The following is a 17994-nucleotide window of genomic DNA, read 5'->3' on the forward strand; positions in this document are numbered from 1 at the left end:
CTTTTCCTAATCAGAAATCTTTATGACAATAATGTGAGCATATTTTTTACGTTTGATATTTTTCTCTCCTTCTTTGTGACAAGGCAAGGCCATAACTTTGGATGGATGTTTTGGCACTAATTGTATGCTAGTGTTACTGCTTTTTTTGTTGGAATTTTTTTTCTTTTTTTAACTCTTGGCAAATGGACAACTTTGCAGTTCTTTATGACTGCCAGACTAATATAGCTGCCACCCCTGTTTTCATCAAGTACTGCAACCTTGGACCTCCTTTGTGTAGCTCTTTCTACTATTTCAGTTCTGTGAAATGGGCTATTTAGTAGGTCACAGGAGGGGCCAAAGGCCTGATTTACTGATGTACTGAATAGAGAAAGGACCTCAGAAGGAAAAAAAAAAAAAAAAAAAAAAAAAAAAAAAAAAAAAAAGCTGCAAATGTTGACTTTAACAGCTGCTGTATCTTTTGTGTAGATTTCCTGTGGTTGTGCTTTGCCCAAGTTTCTTTACTGCATATTCTACAATAGACCCTGGTGTTCAATAGGAAAGATACACTGAGGTTATGGCCTGTGTAGCACAGATAGTGAAAAAGATCTTGTGGAAAATCTTTCATTTTCAGAAATATCTACTATGGACAAATGGAATCTAGCCAAATTTTGGATTTGAGGATTTCTAGTGGAGCTTAGGAGTAGAGATAATACTGATAATTTATGAAGAACTTTTATTGCTAAGGTTTTTAATAATTTCTTTATTATTTTCAAAATAACTTCATATACTGGGACATATTCTTTATGATCATCTGTTTTATCATTTCTGGCTTGTGACTGTTTTTCTAATAAGGAAGATAAGTTCATTTCACGTATTGATTTACTTAAAGGGATGCTAAACAATTAAATGCTGTTGTTTTCTATAAATGAAACTAAAATATTCATCCACCAATTAATAATCTGTAGTTTTCCTAGGCGATATATAGATATCCCTGAGGCTTACATATAGCATACTCTGTATCATTATATGTTCCACTTAGAATCATAACGTTAAACAAACAAAAAGTAAAAATACCTAACAATTGTTTTATGCAATATCTAAGAAGACTGCTATCATACCCAAGGTGTTTTAAATACATGAAACCCTGGCACATTGTAATACTCCAGAAAACATACCCCATGTGCTGAGGACGTGTTCTATGTTTTTGAAGAAATGTGGCTTTTCATAGAATCTGTCAGGACAATAATTGTGAGAATAATAAAGTAATTGAAGATTATATTTTTGCACAGGTCTGATGAAGGCAGTTGTGTTTTAACAACCTAACAGATGCCCTAAAATGCAATTGCTTGAGGCAGCAAATGTGCCTTAATTAAAAATGTACAGCTGATTGTTACGTGGATTGTGAGAACATCTGCTAATACCTCAATAGATTGTATGTAACATCACCTCACACAGAGCTAGTGAAGTCTAAATCCTGCTTTTATCTTGGAGATGGTTGATCGGAGTTTGACTTGGACTGCTTGCATTTTAACTTTGCTGTCTCACGGTACTGGAAAACGTACTCAAGGCACCCAAGCATGTCCCAGGTATGGACTGCATCTCTTACATAAGTTGAGAGAATGAAGGATTGCAAGTTTGCTCTGTATTTGATACAGCAGATGGGGTGTTAGGCAAGTAGTTTCCCTATCTCTCTACTTATTGTTCTTGTTAGTTATTATTTGGCAATTCTAAAAACAGCATTATTTTTCCCAGTTGTTCCTTGCCCTTTAGACATCAGCTACTCTGGTGATCTGGAGCCATTACATACCCACAGCTGACTTTGTCTGTGGAAACCACTCATAAATGTGGGCAATTATGTGGAATTAATGTAGAGGCTGAGTGAATAATGGCTATGACACCCAGAATCCTCAGGAGTAGTTGTAGCAAACAGCTAAGCTAAATCAAATGCACAAAAGTGTACTCATTCCTGGCTTTTAGGTGCTTGCTTACTATGTCTAGCAGTGTAGAACATCTTGTATTAAGTCTTCAGTTTTTCAGCATACCTGTCACTTCTGTTAGCAAATCTAGCACTAGAGTTTGGGGATCCCTTTCCCTAGGTTACAGCACAAGTTTTTTTCCTTTCCCATACTCTCACTGGACTTGCCACTTCTCCTTAGACATGGGGGCTTCCCTTGATGACAGAGGACAGTCTTTACCTGAGAATACTGTTTCTGTTTTTATGCCTTATTTGCAGTGCAGGTCAGTGATGGAGACTGGTTGCTATGGTTTTCTGTAAGTGAGGTGCTGTAGATGGGAAAACAGTATTTACAAATTACTTGTGCTGAGATTACGGCAGTTTTCTAGAGAGAGCGGAACAGAAGAAAGGGGAGTTGCATACAGTTGCCTTAGGGCTGTGGTTGTGTTGGCTGTTTGGTGTTTTTTGGGCTTAAAGTTATAGAGAATGCATAAACTATAACCTGGAGTTTGATCAATTTATTCCTGATGATTTACCAAGATTTTAATTATTTACTTGTCTAATTGTGTTTTGTATGATGGATCTTCAGCTTAGTTCTCTCAGTAATAGAGTACAACCCTAGTCTAAAGTAACTATAAGCATCATCAGAAACAAATGTTTCAGTATGAACAAGGAAATGCAAATGGCTTTATGGAGGTCACTCATCTGGACATTTTTCCAGAATGTTTCTTCTTAATGTTTACTGAATATTTAATGATGCTTGTTATAGACACAGTGCTCCTCTACGCAATTATTTAAATGTGAGTAGTATTTCTTGAAGATGTAGGAATACAATAGCAATATAAAAGATTTGGTGTTATATGCTCATCAAATAATGAAACTTCATTTTTCTGGACTGTAAACAATTCAATTATTTTGTTTCTGGAATAAATTAAGTGAAGCTTACTGAGTCCAAGCAGCCCTTGTTTCTAGGGAATTGTAGTTCAATTTCATTTTTAATTAGATTGAATGTTGTGAATTTCTTAGCAGTGGTAAGCAAGATCTGGCAATAAAATATGCACTCAATTTCTATTAAAGGTTCCTAAAGTCTAGTGCAGCGAACGGGCAGTATATCTGGTTTATGTTTAATTGTCCAAGTACCCTGTTGTGAAAAAATCCTTTTTTAAAAGCAACTGATGTTTAACAAATGACTTTTCTTTGATAAAACTGTATTGAAGATGAGCAGACAGCAAAAGGAGAAAGTATGGGGCAACACAGCCAGTTCATAATAAGCTTAATAGCACATTCAAGACCATGTTGTTAGAAATGCTGCTGTGCAAGAACGGCAAAGCAAACTACTTCTGGGTTCAGAAATTTTGGGGGGCTTGGGGAAATTTTCAAGAGGCTTTTCCTCAGCCGTGACATCTGTCTTAAAGGCTAGCATACAGCAAGGGGAACTGTGACTTGAATTTATGCATTAACGTTTGGAAACTCTCAATCTGCCAATTTGTAATACCTATACTTCATTCAACATCTTGATCCTTTTGTTGGTGTTGGAGGTTATCCCATCTTAGTGCCATCAGAGCTGCTGTTCTTTGCATGCATACTATTATTCCAAATGCTGCTTGCCAGTCTTCATTTTCTTTTGTTTCCTTTTCCTTTTCATTTGCTCCTAGCATATTACACATGTTCATACAGTGTGTCCAGGCTACTATGCAAAATGTGCGTGCTCAGGAATGAGGCTGTTAGACTGCTCTTGAATGCAGCATAGCGCAGAGGAAGTTTATGACTCCTTGGTGAATGGCATCTGGAGATATGAGGTAGAATTTCCAGCAGGGATTCAGGCCAGCAACATTAAAACATATGGGATATGTTAGAATATGTTCTTGTGGTTATATTTTAGGTTGTGTCTGTTTTGCCTCAGATAATGGAATGGGTCAGCTCTACGTGCAGTAATGGATAACTGCTATGTGAAAGATATCTCTCCAAATCATTTTTAGATATAAAAATGATAACATTCTGAAAATGTTGAATGACGGTTTCAATTTGGAAAGTGATGACTAAAAATGTCTTAGATGTCAGATTCTTTCCACACAGAATGGCAATTCATAGTATCATACCTTTGACAGCAAGTACATTAAAGTTTTAAGGTCTTGCCACAATGCAAAGCATCATGATTTTGTATTGTTCATGTCTGTGGCAATGTATGTTAGTAACACTTTAATTCCAGTGCAGTACATTTCCTACATTCAAAAACCTTTATGGGAATAGCCTGTCATTTATGAGATCCCGTTGCTTGCATTTTAAGCTCTTTGTAGTTCTTTTTTTGCGGCTGAATTCTTTTCCCAGTCCTGTTAGTTCAATGTAGGAATAGTGTCATTTCTTAGACAAGGGCAGTGTTGGAGCTGAACTGGAAAAGCAGATTTCTTTTCATCATCCCCGTGGAGTCAGCCATTAAACTGGTAATGTCCTCCATCTCATTTACTGTCTTAATGCCATACCTTGAGGATGGATCAGTGAAAGCTGAAACGCATTTGAATAGTATTTTGCCACTAAATTCTTTTCACCATTTCTTAGACCTCTGTGATAGAAAATGTAGGCATGATTAAACAATGAGTAGTATTCAAAAAGAAAGCTGAAGCCAAAGTGGACCTTTGCTTCCTTTCTTGTTAGAAATCTGGAATTTAGAAGAGTTGTACAAAAATGTAGATGTGTATCTATTTATTTTTCTGCTGTGAGTCTTGATTGCGTCTCCCATGTATCCTGTATTATCATAGGTAATTGAGAGGACATTGGCATCTAATTAAATCTGCAGTATGTGAAGTTGTATTTTTCTTCTCAAGTAATCTGTTTCAGAAATAGAAATGCATTGTGTCAGTGAGGTCTTCCAAGAGTTTAAATAGCCCTTTACCCTTGCCTGGTAATTTTACATGCTGCCAATTAGCAAAATGAGAGGGGATTTCCTTTCAGAGCCTCATGATTTTAATTGGAACTTCAGTACCGAAGAATAATTAATAACTTGTAGCCTGTCCAGCTAGTAAAGCTGTGTCTCAGATTAATGAACCGTGTATTTTGCACATTGGTCTGTGAATTGAAAAATGGACTAGTTAAAAACTGGTTAGTTATTTCTGTAATTAATGTTGATTATTGCACGGAAGTATAATGGCAATTGGAGATGAAGCTCCTGCTATTCATAATACTTATGAGTATATGTGATTTTAAATGGAGAGCATTTGGTCAACTTCAGGAAAAACAAAAGCCTATGTGTTAGGTTATTTGGGTGCTTACACAGATTAAAGCCAAGAAATGCTAACTTCTTTTTTCATTCGATGCATGTTCTCCTTCTCTTACTGAAGGACCTATCAAATATTGGAAACACTCCTGAGTTACTGAATATTATACAATTGTCTTACTCTAATTATAAACACTGTACTCCAAATATAAACATGATGGTGAGCGTACTCTAAAATAGAGAGCTATGCTTGTAACATATGCCAAAGATAACTATGTTGATCTGTCAGAATTTTATTTCACAGTATAAAACGTGACTTTTATACTAATACTTACTATGTTGTAAGTTTTCTAAAAATTCCTGCAAACTGTTTTGCCTCCCATGTTTTGCACATTCTCTCATTCCCTACCTGTTAATTTTTTGTGTAGAAATCTCTTCTACTAGGAATCTTTATCTTCTCTAATGCGTAATGAGTGCATGTATGTTGTTTTTCATATTTCTTTGTTGTTTTCTCTCTTAATCAGAAATAAGATTATATAATGTGTACTGCATTGCAGTACTAATTATTTTTTCCACTTTATTTTTTATGTTTGCACGCATGCTCACATACTGTGCCTTTGAATATAAAACCACTTTCTGTGAGTGTTTTTGTGTTGACTACCTTGAATAATAGTGAAAAGGAGATTACGCCTTTATGCCTGTAATTAATATATAAGCAGGAGTATCATTTAGGTTTTTTATTTTATGAATGTGTTACATCCACATTTTGTGTTTACAGTAAATGGACTTGTAATAAATAATGCAATTTTGAATCTAGCCTTAGATGGAGGAAACCTGAAGCTTTCGAATTTTTACATAAATTGAGAGTTTGGGTATATAATTTTCAAAGTACTAACAGGAGTGACAGTCTCCCAGTGTATGGTTATAATTGCTTCAGTTCTGACTTACACGGGAGCCTCTTTCAGAGACATTCTGAGAATACAGTAGAAAGGCCTTCAAAAGCATGTGAATAGTTTTAATGTAGAGCCTAATACTGTTAATATAATTATCTGTGTACATTGGTGAGGATACAGGCAATGCATACTCTTCCAATAATATAAACTACGTGCACGTGAATATTTTAAGGATGGGAGCTATGTTTTTTAGCATGGTGTGCTAAATGTCCTTTTGAAATATAGACTTTTAAATTCTCTTAAAATCGTAATGAAAATACATGAGAACTAGATAAGAGAAACCTGTAGATACTAGTTAGCAAAAAATGTATATTGTTTTAATTGCTGATACTTTTTTAACCATTGTGTAATGATTGAAAACCTGTAGGCTTACAATAACTATTAACATAGTTGAAAGCAGAACTAGATTTAATAAGAAAATGTCAGTGGATTGTTGTGAACCACACTGGGAAATGTAGCAGAAGGAAGCAATTGTAAAATCAAGAGATCTGGTTCATTTTTCTGTTGCTAGTTTAATTTATCACATGCTGAAAACCTCATCAGTGTATATATAAGCTTCAAAGTGCACTTGAGAGATGTTGTATTTAATGAGTTCTTAATGCATCACACTGAAGTTCTGTATAGAACAGCTCTCCTTGGTAGATTTGTTCCTGCATCAGGTCATTGCAGTAACCCATCGATTTACTCTGTATGTGCTAGCTTCAGATAGGAGAACGCATTAATGTCAGCCATGTGGGGTAGTGGCACCCTGCTTCTTGCATCTTTATCCAGCAGAGTCATGTCCAACTATTTGATTTTTTTTTTAACCTATCTGCCAGTACCTTTGTGGCCAAATCCCAAAGGTAAAGCTTGCCTCAAAAGTGCAGTACAGACCCGATCTTTGTTACCTACATGCCAATGTAGGACTAGAGATGAATGAAAGAATACTGGATATGGATGTATAAAAGGAAAAGGCAACAGTTATTTTCAGTCCTGACTGTTCATTTATCTATGATGCATCTTCCTCCTCTGTATCATTTGTCAGACCTAACAGTAGCCATTTGCAAAGTCATCAGTGGAGCCTAGTGAGTAGTAAGATAATCCTTAAAAGCTGGAATTACCTCTGTCTGAAGAATTAATGGAGTTCTGTGCCATTGTTGTAATCTTCAGTCAGTTCAAAATATGCAGAGCATTACACAGAAAATTCATTTTGTAGCATGGAGATATTTCCACATCACAATTCAGTTTTACCCGATTCACAACAAAATCTATTTATTTTTCAGTTCTCTGTTAAAGGGAATGTTTGAATTTTTTTCAGTCAAAATTGATCTTTATAAACTGCTTTAAGCTCTGGTGGGTGCTTACATGCTTTCATCCTTGACTCTGGGGAGGTTTTCCTGATTGGCTACCCCAGATCTATAGATTCTTTGGAAGGCTAATTACCATCACCACTCACGCTGAGGTGTTCTAATGAAACGGAATAAAAGCTCTCTGTCTGACAGGAGGCAGCCTCCAAGGCTTGGGTATGCTAGACTATTTTATTTTTTTAATGAACAGTAAACTCCTGATATTTTCTCTCTTTACTGGAGAATAACTGTATCTCAAAATCCTATGCAAGTCTGATGTCAGTGTCCTTGAAGATGCATGTCGTTGAAGAGGTAAACTAACCGGAAATGTCGTACTGCTAATAGTATGGGAAATCAAGAAAAGATGCTCAGTAGTCATTACGGAGATTAGTTTCAACACCAAGGAATTTTCAAGATCATGTTTGTAACACATGAAAATACATAAGGTTTCTAAGTCTAAGCAAGCATCCAGGGAGTAGAGAGAAAGTTGACTCCACTCACATTTCTTTTTAAATCTTGCCTAGTCGAGCCTCATCTGAATATAGTCTCCAGCTCACCAAACTTGTTTGGCAGTATCGCAGTAAAAGAGGTAAAAATCTAACAGTTGCAAATCTCAAATGTGATCATCAGTGCTGTTTCTTCAACATTACGTCATTCTTAAGAATTCTTGATGTCGTTAGCCTTTGAAAATATTTTTACGTGAATTGGGAAACTTGATGAATCAGTCTTGTTGGCTTTTGATTTTGTCTTTTCTAAGGATAGCTTCTTTATTTATATGACAAGCATTTTAGGATGGCATCTGTCTTTAATCTGCTTGTGCTGATATTAGAGTGAGAGCCTGATGTATATAGTGCCCCTATCCCAACAGTAATTAAAGTAATAACATTTTCTAATATCTTCTCTTAATAGTTACTCCTGTTTTCTCTCCTCAGCTTTCTTTGTTAGAAGATGCAGGGTTTGGTGGTGTTCTTCTTTATGTCGATCCTTGTGATTTACCAAAGACTACAGATCTTGCTGATAAAGCTTTTATGGTTTCCTTGAATAGTGGAGGAGATCCATCGACACCTGGCTATGCCAGTATTGGTAAGTACTGCCTGAGACATATTCAGTTAATGGACATTTTAATTGTGCACAGATTCTAAGTATGGGAATTAAAACTCTAAATGAAATCTTACCTGAATGGAAACCTTTGATAAGGGAACATTGTGTAATGCAGCATGGCTCAAAAGTGCTTTGCTTCAAACTCTTGGCACGAAGTCTGCACTTCAAGTAATTTATTTGTTTCTGTTTTTATTGATATATTCACATAGTATATTATTTGTCTGCTTGATTTTACTCTATAAAAAAGGAGCTATGAATTGTTTCTACAGTGATATCTCAGCAAGTTCCGTGATGCTTGTTCCTATTGAAAGAAATATTTTTCCCTTTGTTTTTCTTACTCTTTCATGTAGGGTTTCCATGATAATGGAAACGTATGGTCAATAAGTGCAAGTTCAAAAGTCCAATGTAATAAGAGATACACATTTTAAAAGATCTAAAAACAGCATTTACATCTCAGCACAATTATCACTTGAATTAAGATATTTTCTTTAAGTTGTATCTCAGTTCCGCCTGGATAGACTTTTACCTCAAATGTTTATCTAAATAAATGTTCTTTAGAATTGAGAGGGAGGGGGAACCGGAAAAACTGATTTTTTTTCAGAAATATTTAGTGTTTTTATTCAGTGTTTTTAAATGTTTAACAGTTTGGTGATTTTTTTGTTAGTTCGTTGGTTTTGTTGTGGTGTTTTTGAGTGGTTTTTAACCACTGCTAACAATAAGGAGATATAATTTATTTGACTGGTAAGCACTACTTTAATTTCCTTTCTGGCAGTTTAGTGGCTGTATGTTGTCTGCTACCTGTTCAACTGTACAGTCTGTTTTTTTTACTATTCTAACTATTGGGAAATATATTCAGAAGAAGTCTATGAGTTTGTGACAAGGCTTTATCGAGAATATTTAATCCAGTTATTTGCTCAGACACCTCAAGTTTGACTTGAACTGGCACAAAATCGACTGATGCAATGCTGAGATACTTTAGGATTAGTATGGCAGAAAATAGAAATATTTGCCTGGTTGTCAAAGAAGGTTGTTAACTATCCACAGCATTAATGCCTTGACAGCTCTGTAGGAAAGCAATTGCGCATTTTCTTGGTGTCTCAGTGTACCTGACCTAGTCTTCTAAAAAGTGTCCTGGGAGTTAGGGAGCTAAATGTAACAGTCTTCAAGCTTTATTCTTTGCTCATTTTGCAGAGCTACTTGAAAAATAGCTTTTTGTTTATCTACGTGGCTGACTCCTTAATGTTTTATTTACCCTACATGAATAGAAAAGCTAATTAAAACAGATATGGCAGCATGAAGATGCCACTTCAGTTTCTAAACACTTATGCGTTAGTTTGCTGTCAGTAAATTGTCTTAGTGACTGCATGCGTCCTAGCCTGTACTGTGAGAAAAAGAAGCTTGATTATGTAGAAAATGATGATATCCTTATAAGTACATTATCAGTATACCACTAGAACTCTTAACATGGCTTATCTGTGATTTTAAATCTCTGACTACTATTCACAAGCATGAATAGGCTGTCAGGTTCCTATAATCATTTATGTTTTGGTCATTGACTGCAATAATGTGCTGGAAAAAAACTCGAAGGTACACTTGGAGAAGTTGTTTGTTGTTGTTTTTTTTTCAGTTATGTCACTGGAAAGTAGATCAAGTGGAAGTAAATTTGTCTTTTCTAGTGATGATTCACTGAATAAATTTTGTTAGAGGTAACGTAAGCCTGGGACAAATACAAATAATCTGGAGCACAGACTTTTGCCTGAAGGATGTGGTGGCCTGTGAGGTGGTTAAACAGACAACATGTAGTTTGAAAGTGCCAGATACCCATGGCTGCCCACATGACTTCGATTCACAGAGTTTAACATGCACTACAAGAAATTTTATTGGAAGCTCCTGTTTAGGTTATTGGCACGCCTGTGATACCATCTGCAGTTCACGTATTGCCAAAATGTTACTATTCAATCCTGGGGACTGCTCTAACGCCATATTCCGTTTTATTAAAAGTAGCTAGTAATATAAGCATTAGTTGGTTGATGAGCTATTCTCTGTGATAACCATCATTTTACTAAATAATGATACTAAATAAACATCCTGTGCTAGCTGAATAAAATGCATGAGACTTGTGTTTCTGTGCTTCTGCCTTCTGTTTCTCAAATTCTTGTAATCAGAAAACAATTTTTTTCTGTGACTTCAGAATATTGGACTGTTTCAATCTTTTTTTCCTAGAAAAAAAATCTTCAGGACATGATAAAATTTGGAGAGATCTCTACTTCAAGTTAAGAACATTTTTAAATGGAATTTGTTTAATAATTCAGAGAATACTTTGGACCTTCCATAGTTTAGATCAAACCTTCAATTTAGCGAAGATGAAATGCTATGCTGCTCCATCTGGATTATTTTAGGATGCACAGAAATAGCTTGATGGTGGCTTAGAGATTAATACTGAATATGAATTGAATGATTTCTTTGATCTCTGTTTGATAAACAGAAAACAATACTGATATGAAAAATCAAAAGAATTTATGTAAAAGATTCTGCAGCCTTGTTTGGTAATTTGATTCTCTTGTTCTTAAGACTCTCCCAATCCTATGAATTTTAGAACAATAACATGAGCATTTGTTAGCATCATTCTCTTTTTCTGACAATGATTTCCAAAGGCTTGTGACCTCCATTTGGAGAAATCTTTCTTCTGTTTTGCTGCTTTTGAAATGAAATTGTTCTAAGGCTGAAACTCAGGAAATTATTCATACCTGAATAAGCTTGAAAGGGACGTGAGACCTGCGAAGTAAAAAGTATCCTCAAAACAAAGGTTAGAGGAATGGCATAAAACTTTGGTGACTTCCACCACCTCCATTTTTTTAATCTATTTTGATTTTCTGAATGCTGCAATTCCTTTCATCTACCTGTGTATGGCAGAGATGCATTAGATTTCTTCATTTCTGTATTTCAGAATCATTTTAAATCAAAGTTTCCACACAGAAAGTGATTCAGTAAATAAATATATGGATAGAGTATATTTGTCTGTCCTGATATGTAAATAGAACTGTGTCCCTGTGATGAGCATTAAGAGCCCTTTCCCTGACATGAGGTGCTATATAATAGAAGATCCCTATCGGTATAAATATGGAATAGAAATTATCTCAGGAAGAATTCCATTATTAATGTTTCAAGTATCTTGTAGTTTTAGAGATCTGTTAGGTAGAAATTAAAATGGAAAGGCAAATGGTATAGTTAAAATTATTATTTGGAAGTAGTCAATGCTTCAAATCACTGTAAACATCTTGTCATGTGAGCAACAATCCAGAGACTAGGTAGAAAGAGTAATTATTACGTGTGGGGAAATGCATAATGTAGCTAGAATTCTGAATTGTGAACTTCACATTCAGACTAGGTAATTACTGTGAGTGTTCCTCAGACATCTCTAATAGGGTCTGACTGAGTAGAGGACAAGGGTGATAGGGAATCAGTGGATTCTTGATCCCATGCTTCATGGTTTGAGTGGGACCTTGAGATAACTGATCTAGTGTCAGGTGTCGGAGACTGTTTGGGTATAGGTGGTCTTTAGGGAGGTTCCTTCCAACCTGAAGCATTCTTGTGATTCTGTTCATCATTATGTGCACTCATTTCTAGTAAAAGACAATGTTCAATATGCTTAATGGCTGTCTTTTTAATGTTGTGAAGTATCAAGGATTGTTTTTTTTTTGTGATGTACTTTAAAAACGTTCACAGAATTCAGAGTGGGATAAAAGGTCAAGAACAAAGCCCTGATGCAGAATTGAGGTCGGGAGATGTAAGCTTCCCAGGTCAGTTAGGAGAACAGTTCCACACAAAATAAGTCGTTAGAAGAATAATTTCACTTTATAATGAAGGGGAAAATCATGTTGTAGTTCAGCTTTAAAAGTGCTATGATGTCTGGAAAAGGCAGTGAAAATGGTGAGGTGCTACACTAATTGGTCAAGTAACGTTTATTAAGATAATTGTTCAGCAGAAGCTGAGTAAAAGAAATTGTGCTAGTTGTTTGAGCAATCATTCAGAATACTCAGAGAATGGGATTTCGCATTCTTAAAATGAAATCTGAACTATGTCTATTGGGTGCAACTGGAAAGGGGATTCGGGGAAGAAGGCTCAGGTTCACGCGGCAGTCTTGGTGGAATGAGGTCAAGGGCTGCCCTGCACCAGACGCAGCTCACTCCAGCTGGCACCTCCACAGCCCCCTGCGTGCCACAGCTGAGCCCATCTGTGATCTTGGTGGCATCTCAGTGAAACCATATTTGATACTAATATTTTACTGCAAAAGTTAAAGAACAATAAATATGCATCAAAAAGCTCTTGGCATTTTGCTGTTTTGTAATGTGTCATTCTAATTGATCCAGTTCTTCTATAGTGAATACAGGGAACTTTTTGGAAAACGAGTTAGTACATGCTGTGACAGAAATGTGTCTTTCTTTATATTTGATTCTGTATATTTGTGTCCTTCCTGCCTTTTATCTAAGTTTGTCCTCACTGTCCTCTACTTTGTGGTATTTTACTCCTCTGAAACAGCCTACTGCATTGAAGTTAATAAAAAGTGGGACGTTCTGTGACAATTTCCTCCATGCATATGCAACAAATGTTCTAAAATGTCTTATTGTAAATCATTGTGATTTCTTACAGGATGTCCTCAGCCTTTGTTTGTCTGTTGTTTTAAAAGTCAAAACTCAGATACAAGGTAGTTTTTCTATGTATGCCTTTGCAGCTATGGAAGTGGCCTTGAGAATCCAGTTTGCTTTTTTTTCTCCCAAATTTTATGTTCACTTTCTGCTAATGACATCAGATGAGTGAAATCTGTAGGTAACTAGGCATGGAGATTCAGAGTGACAGTCAACATTAAGAGGAGTAAGGATGCTGGGTTTGTTTTGTTTTCCTTACGGGCAAACTGAAGCTAAGAAAAAAGGAAAGTTTGCAGCCCCATCTTTTAATTTCAGGATGTGTGTGTATGTTTATATACGTGCTTGGTCAAATGTGGTTTTGTTTATGACATGATCTTAGTGATTGCTGTAACCCCCAATCTTTGGGAAACACTGGATATCGAACAGTGAGAAAAGGAAGTAATGGTTTCAGCAGGTTTTCAATATCTCCAACACAGAGTTCAGAAGGTGTTTGAATCCATGACGTGACAGGCCTCTTGAGACCTGGAAGGATAAAATAAAACAACTACATTTGTATTTAGGCACCAAATAATATGGTCTGATATTTTTTTTCCTCCTTAGCTTTCAATTGGCGCTGTACATACTTAAAAAGTGAGAATGGCAGTTGGCAATCAAGATATTTTAGGCTCCCAAGTTTGAGTGTGTGAACTTGCACATTGTATATGTTGATATTGTTTTATGTTCCCCTGATACTGCTTGTAATTTTAAATTGGAGGAGGAAAACAACCTGAAATGAAAATGCAAGGATCTTATCAATTAAATTATTGAGAGGGTGGGGGAGATGTTATGGGATGATAATCAGGTGTTAGCGGTTAACCAGACAGGATACTTCAGTAGCTTGCTTTCGATTTTTATATCCTCGGACTCTTTCAAATGCCAGACTCAGCCATATAAGACACAGTTTGTCTCAGTTTTAAAAGGAAAATCATAAATTAAAAAAAAAAAAAAAAAGCGAATTTAGAAGAAGTAATGCAATCTGCAAGTGATAAACACCAAATTGTGTGACAAAACAAACACTTTCTGGAAAGCAGACTTAGCTAAGAGGAAAACATATTGCCTCCGTGACACCTCCTTGGTCAGAATCCACGTGCCTGGTTTCCCATCCAGATTATCTTCGGGATTGTTTTAATTTTCAAGTTTATGTTGGAGAAGATTCCACATTTCTGACATTTCAGACAATTTCAAACTACCAAGCAGCCTTTACTTCCTACAGAACATGTTCTGGTAAAGCCACTTCCTCTCATCTAAAAGAAATATCATTTCAAATGGTGTCCAGGTTCATTTTGAAGCTCCACTACTCAAAAAGGAGGATTAGAATATTTAAATCTCTTGTGCAATCATGATTAAAAATAATCCTTTCATATCTTGAATGACAGCCAGTGCAACATATTTCAGCTTAGCGTAATATTGAGCAATTGAGATATTAATTTTAGTATATGCTTGTGAAACAGCCAGTGCTGCTGTATACAAACTAGTTTGGTGTACTGGTATTTGCTACTACAGCAGTGTCTGCCTGCAGAGTCTAGCTGAAATCAACTGCGTTTACATGGATTGAGTATCTGGGAAGGAGAGCTGCTTTTGTAGCATCAGTCATTTACTACTTAACTTCCCTCTCTTCCACACTGCTGTGCTTTCTTCTAATTCTTTCTGTCATAGCCATTTTGAGTGGCTTCATTGTGTTGGGTGTAGTTTGTTTGCTCTAAGAGCCCAATTAATGTAACGTTATTAGAGATTCTTTCATCCAGCAGCATCTAGCAAATAGGCAGGAAATTTTAGTGATAATTGCACACACACAAGATTTGAGATAATAGCTAAAAAACCAACAAAATCCCCATAGTGATAGTGAAACTATGCACTTCTCATTTTTTGCTGACTGAAATCTGCAAGTACGTTTCTTAGTTCGCTGTAGTTTAACTACATGCTTCTCAAGTTCAGGATGACATCTCTGTGCTGCAAGCAAGCAACTTCCTAGTGCTCTGCTTTAGCCCATTCTTTCATCTAGTATGTCTGTGTGTGAAACTTAAGCTTGGAGAGATAATAGGATTAATTACAGTAAAGCTACCTCAGTGACCTAGGCCTGTCTTTCCTGTTTTCTAATAGTTGAGCATCACTGCTATCATGATTTTGACATATATCTGACATATAGACATATATTTATGTTTGTACTAAGTATTGTGCTATTTTATCCACCTAGCATCCCTTTGTGAAAGTTAGGACATTACAGAGGAAATCTTAAAGTACTGGAAAGCTAACATCTGCAGGTGCACCTGCATAGTATCCATAAAGTCAGTTGGCTGATTGTTCAAGTAATTGAAGGTGCACATAGTTTTATAATTGAAATATTGCTGGTGGAGCCAACCAAACCATTGTTAATTCAGTATGATCTCTGTTCCAGCCCACCACTAACCGTATTCAGCAGCTGCATGAAAAAGATAATAGTACCTCTTCCTACTAGCAGACAGGTAGAAACTCCCCCTGAAGAAATGAAATGGTAACGTGGAATTTTTTTTCGTTTCATAAGTGTGTACTGTAACATTACGTAGTATTGTTCTGCAAAACACTGAAAGCCAAAAGTAGCTCATCCCAATGTGGTCTCAGAATATTTTCTGAAATGTTTTGCTTGCTCTTTTTCATCATTTTCTTTTTTCAGACTTGCACTGTTTTCTTCCCTTAAGAGAGGGAAGGCTGAGGTTAGGATGAAAAAAAAGATGAGAACAGCTTTTGTGGTTGTTTAGTTGGTTGGCTTTTCAAGTTCAGTTTAATTAACAGCAGAATGGAGGTTTACCCTATCTCTTCACTCAGTTCAAAACTTAATTTTTTTGCCTTTGGTTGAATTTAAAACATCTTCTAACTAGTGGTCTCTTATGGTATAATTTTCCCTACATCATGCTTCTAAATATCACAAGCTAAATAACCCACTGGTTGATAACTGCAGTTTGGCTATTGAAGGATAGTGATAAATGAGGCTTCTTTGGTGTGACAGGTGTGAAACTTCACAAAATGCATTTGGAGCAGTTAAGTGTGATCTCGTGCCCAATGGTGTCCCATGAATGCAAGGGCTTCCTCTGCTTGGTTACTCTCCACTGGTGACCTTTAGGAGTAATATAATGAGGCACTGAAGAAATACTGCCCAAGCACACTCAGTATGACTGTAGATGCAGCAAATACTTTCACTTTGATAGGTTTAGATACTGTTGCTTGTACAAAGTTGTGAGACTTTTATTTAAATGACTGTATCAGTTTGGCTGCAAAGTGCTTTTCTCCCCTGCTAAAATAATTAGAATGGTCTGGTGAGTAGAACTGAAATAAATGTTTGCAGCTAGAACTGGCCAGACGTGGGAGAATGTCTGTGACAAATGTGTTACGTAAGCTCATTGAGGACATGTCAGTGAAAGAGGCAGCCCCAGCTTACAGAGCTGCTTCCTTCACTGCCTTATGGAGTAGTCCTGCATGCAGTGGTGCCAGCCAGCATTTGCTGTGTGATGGGTACAGTTCCAGAGTATTACAGTTCCATTACAGTTCCAGAAGAACAGGCAGTTTGATGCGAGATGCTTTTGTTATCTGATGTGTTTTTCGTGTGCAGAACTAAGCTATGAGAATGATTTGAAAAAGCCTTTGAAACTTTCATAGCTGTTTCAATTTCAATTAGGACAAGTGTGTGTAACTTCCAATACTTCTTATGTATGTAATGTTGTGTATTTGACAGGTGGGTCTATTGAGTTACTGAAAAAAAGAGTGAAGCCTCTTGGGTTATTTGAAACCTCATTGAAGTCATAGATGTTTTGGAATAGTTATATAATGATTTGCATGTTTATTTATGGTTGTGTGCTGTAGGGACCACCCTTTACAAAGTACATAATGAACAAATGCCTATGCTATCTACTTGGGAGGTATTTTTTTCTTACAGCAGATGTCAGCTAAAGCTGACACGTGGTAATAATCTATTCCTATTTAGTATAATACTCTTAACAAGGAGACTAATTTTAGAACAGCTGGCCTCCTCATGTTTTCAAGTGTCTAGGTTCTTTTCTTGATTTCCAAGCATCAGCAGTCTTTCATCTTGTCCACTGTGCTATTTCTACCAACTCTGATTTAATGCAGGTCTGCAAGAGATTTTCATCAAAATCTTACATTTTCTGATAGAGCTGAACCACACCGTGTTACAGCTTTAGCATTCAAAACTTGGACATTAGTCATGCAATGTATAAAATATTTGATATTTCTTAGCAGCTAATACAGCATAATGGTGAGATAAAACTAAACTTCATTCCCTTATCAGTTACTGCTGCTCTCTTCCCAAACTGCTGTATTAGGTGTGATTTTGAGTTTTTCTGGCAAGAAGCAGAATATATCTCTGGTAATGTGTGGTGCTAATCGACACAAAAAACATTCCCCAGAATGAGAAAATACAGACCTTGAGAAGATAGGATGAATGGAGTATTTTTTGAGTTAAACTTAACTTTTTGAGTTAACTTATTTGGGTGTAAGATAATTTCTTATGAGTATTTTTAGGGTTTTTTTTAATAGAGGGTAGTAAGTAATGAGAAACTCAGTAACATCAAAAATGTAGGTATCAATGATCACTGTTTGCTTGATATTTCTTAGTAGCCTTTAATGCTCTTATAGCTTATTAATATTAGTCTTAATATTGGTGTTAGTTTGTAAGCTTCATGATACCAGGGAAGCCTCAAAATGCAACTTGATTTCTATATAATTTTTTTTTTTTTTTTTCAAAAAAAAGCAACAACAACAACAACAACAAATCTCAAAACAGAATGCAAAAGAG

The 17994-nt window shown here is 36.1% G+C and overlaps 1 protein-coding gene across 13 annotated transcripts in view; it reads left to right on the forward strand.

Annotated features, from left to right (window-relative positions):
* The window catches only part of NAALADL2 (N-acetylated alpha-linked acidic dipeptidase like 2), a 387619-nt gene that overhangs the window by 249896 nt on the left and 119729 nt on the right, over window positions 1-17994 (forward strand). For all 13 annotated transcript variants that reach the window (XR_006169131.1, XR_006169130.1, XM_042820506.1 and 10 more), the window contains one exon: window positions 8355-8505. Coding sequence is in view for 11 of the 13 variants with exons in the window: in XM_042820506.1 (XP_042676440.1) it covers window positions 8355-8505 (151 nt within the window). In the remaining 2 variants the exon portion in view is untranslated. The remainder of the gene's footprint in view (window positions 1-8354; window positions 8506-17994) is intronic.

Source organism: Centrocercus urophasianus, unplaced genomic scaffold (genome assembly GCF_019232065.1).
Source record: "Centrocercus urophasianus isolate 14NV4802_14NV808 unplaced genomic scaffold, USGS_Curo_1.0 seq_19, whole genome shotgun sequence".
Taxonomy (NCBI): domain Eukaryota; kingdom Metazoa; phylum Chordata; class Aves; order Galliformes; family Phasianidae; genus Centrocercus; species Centrocercus urophasianus.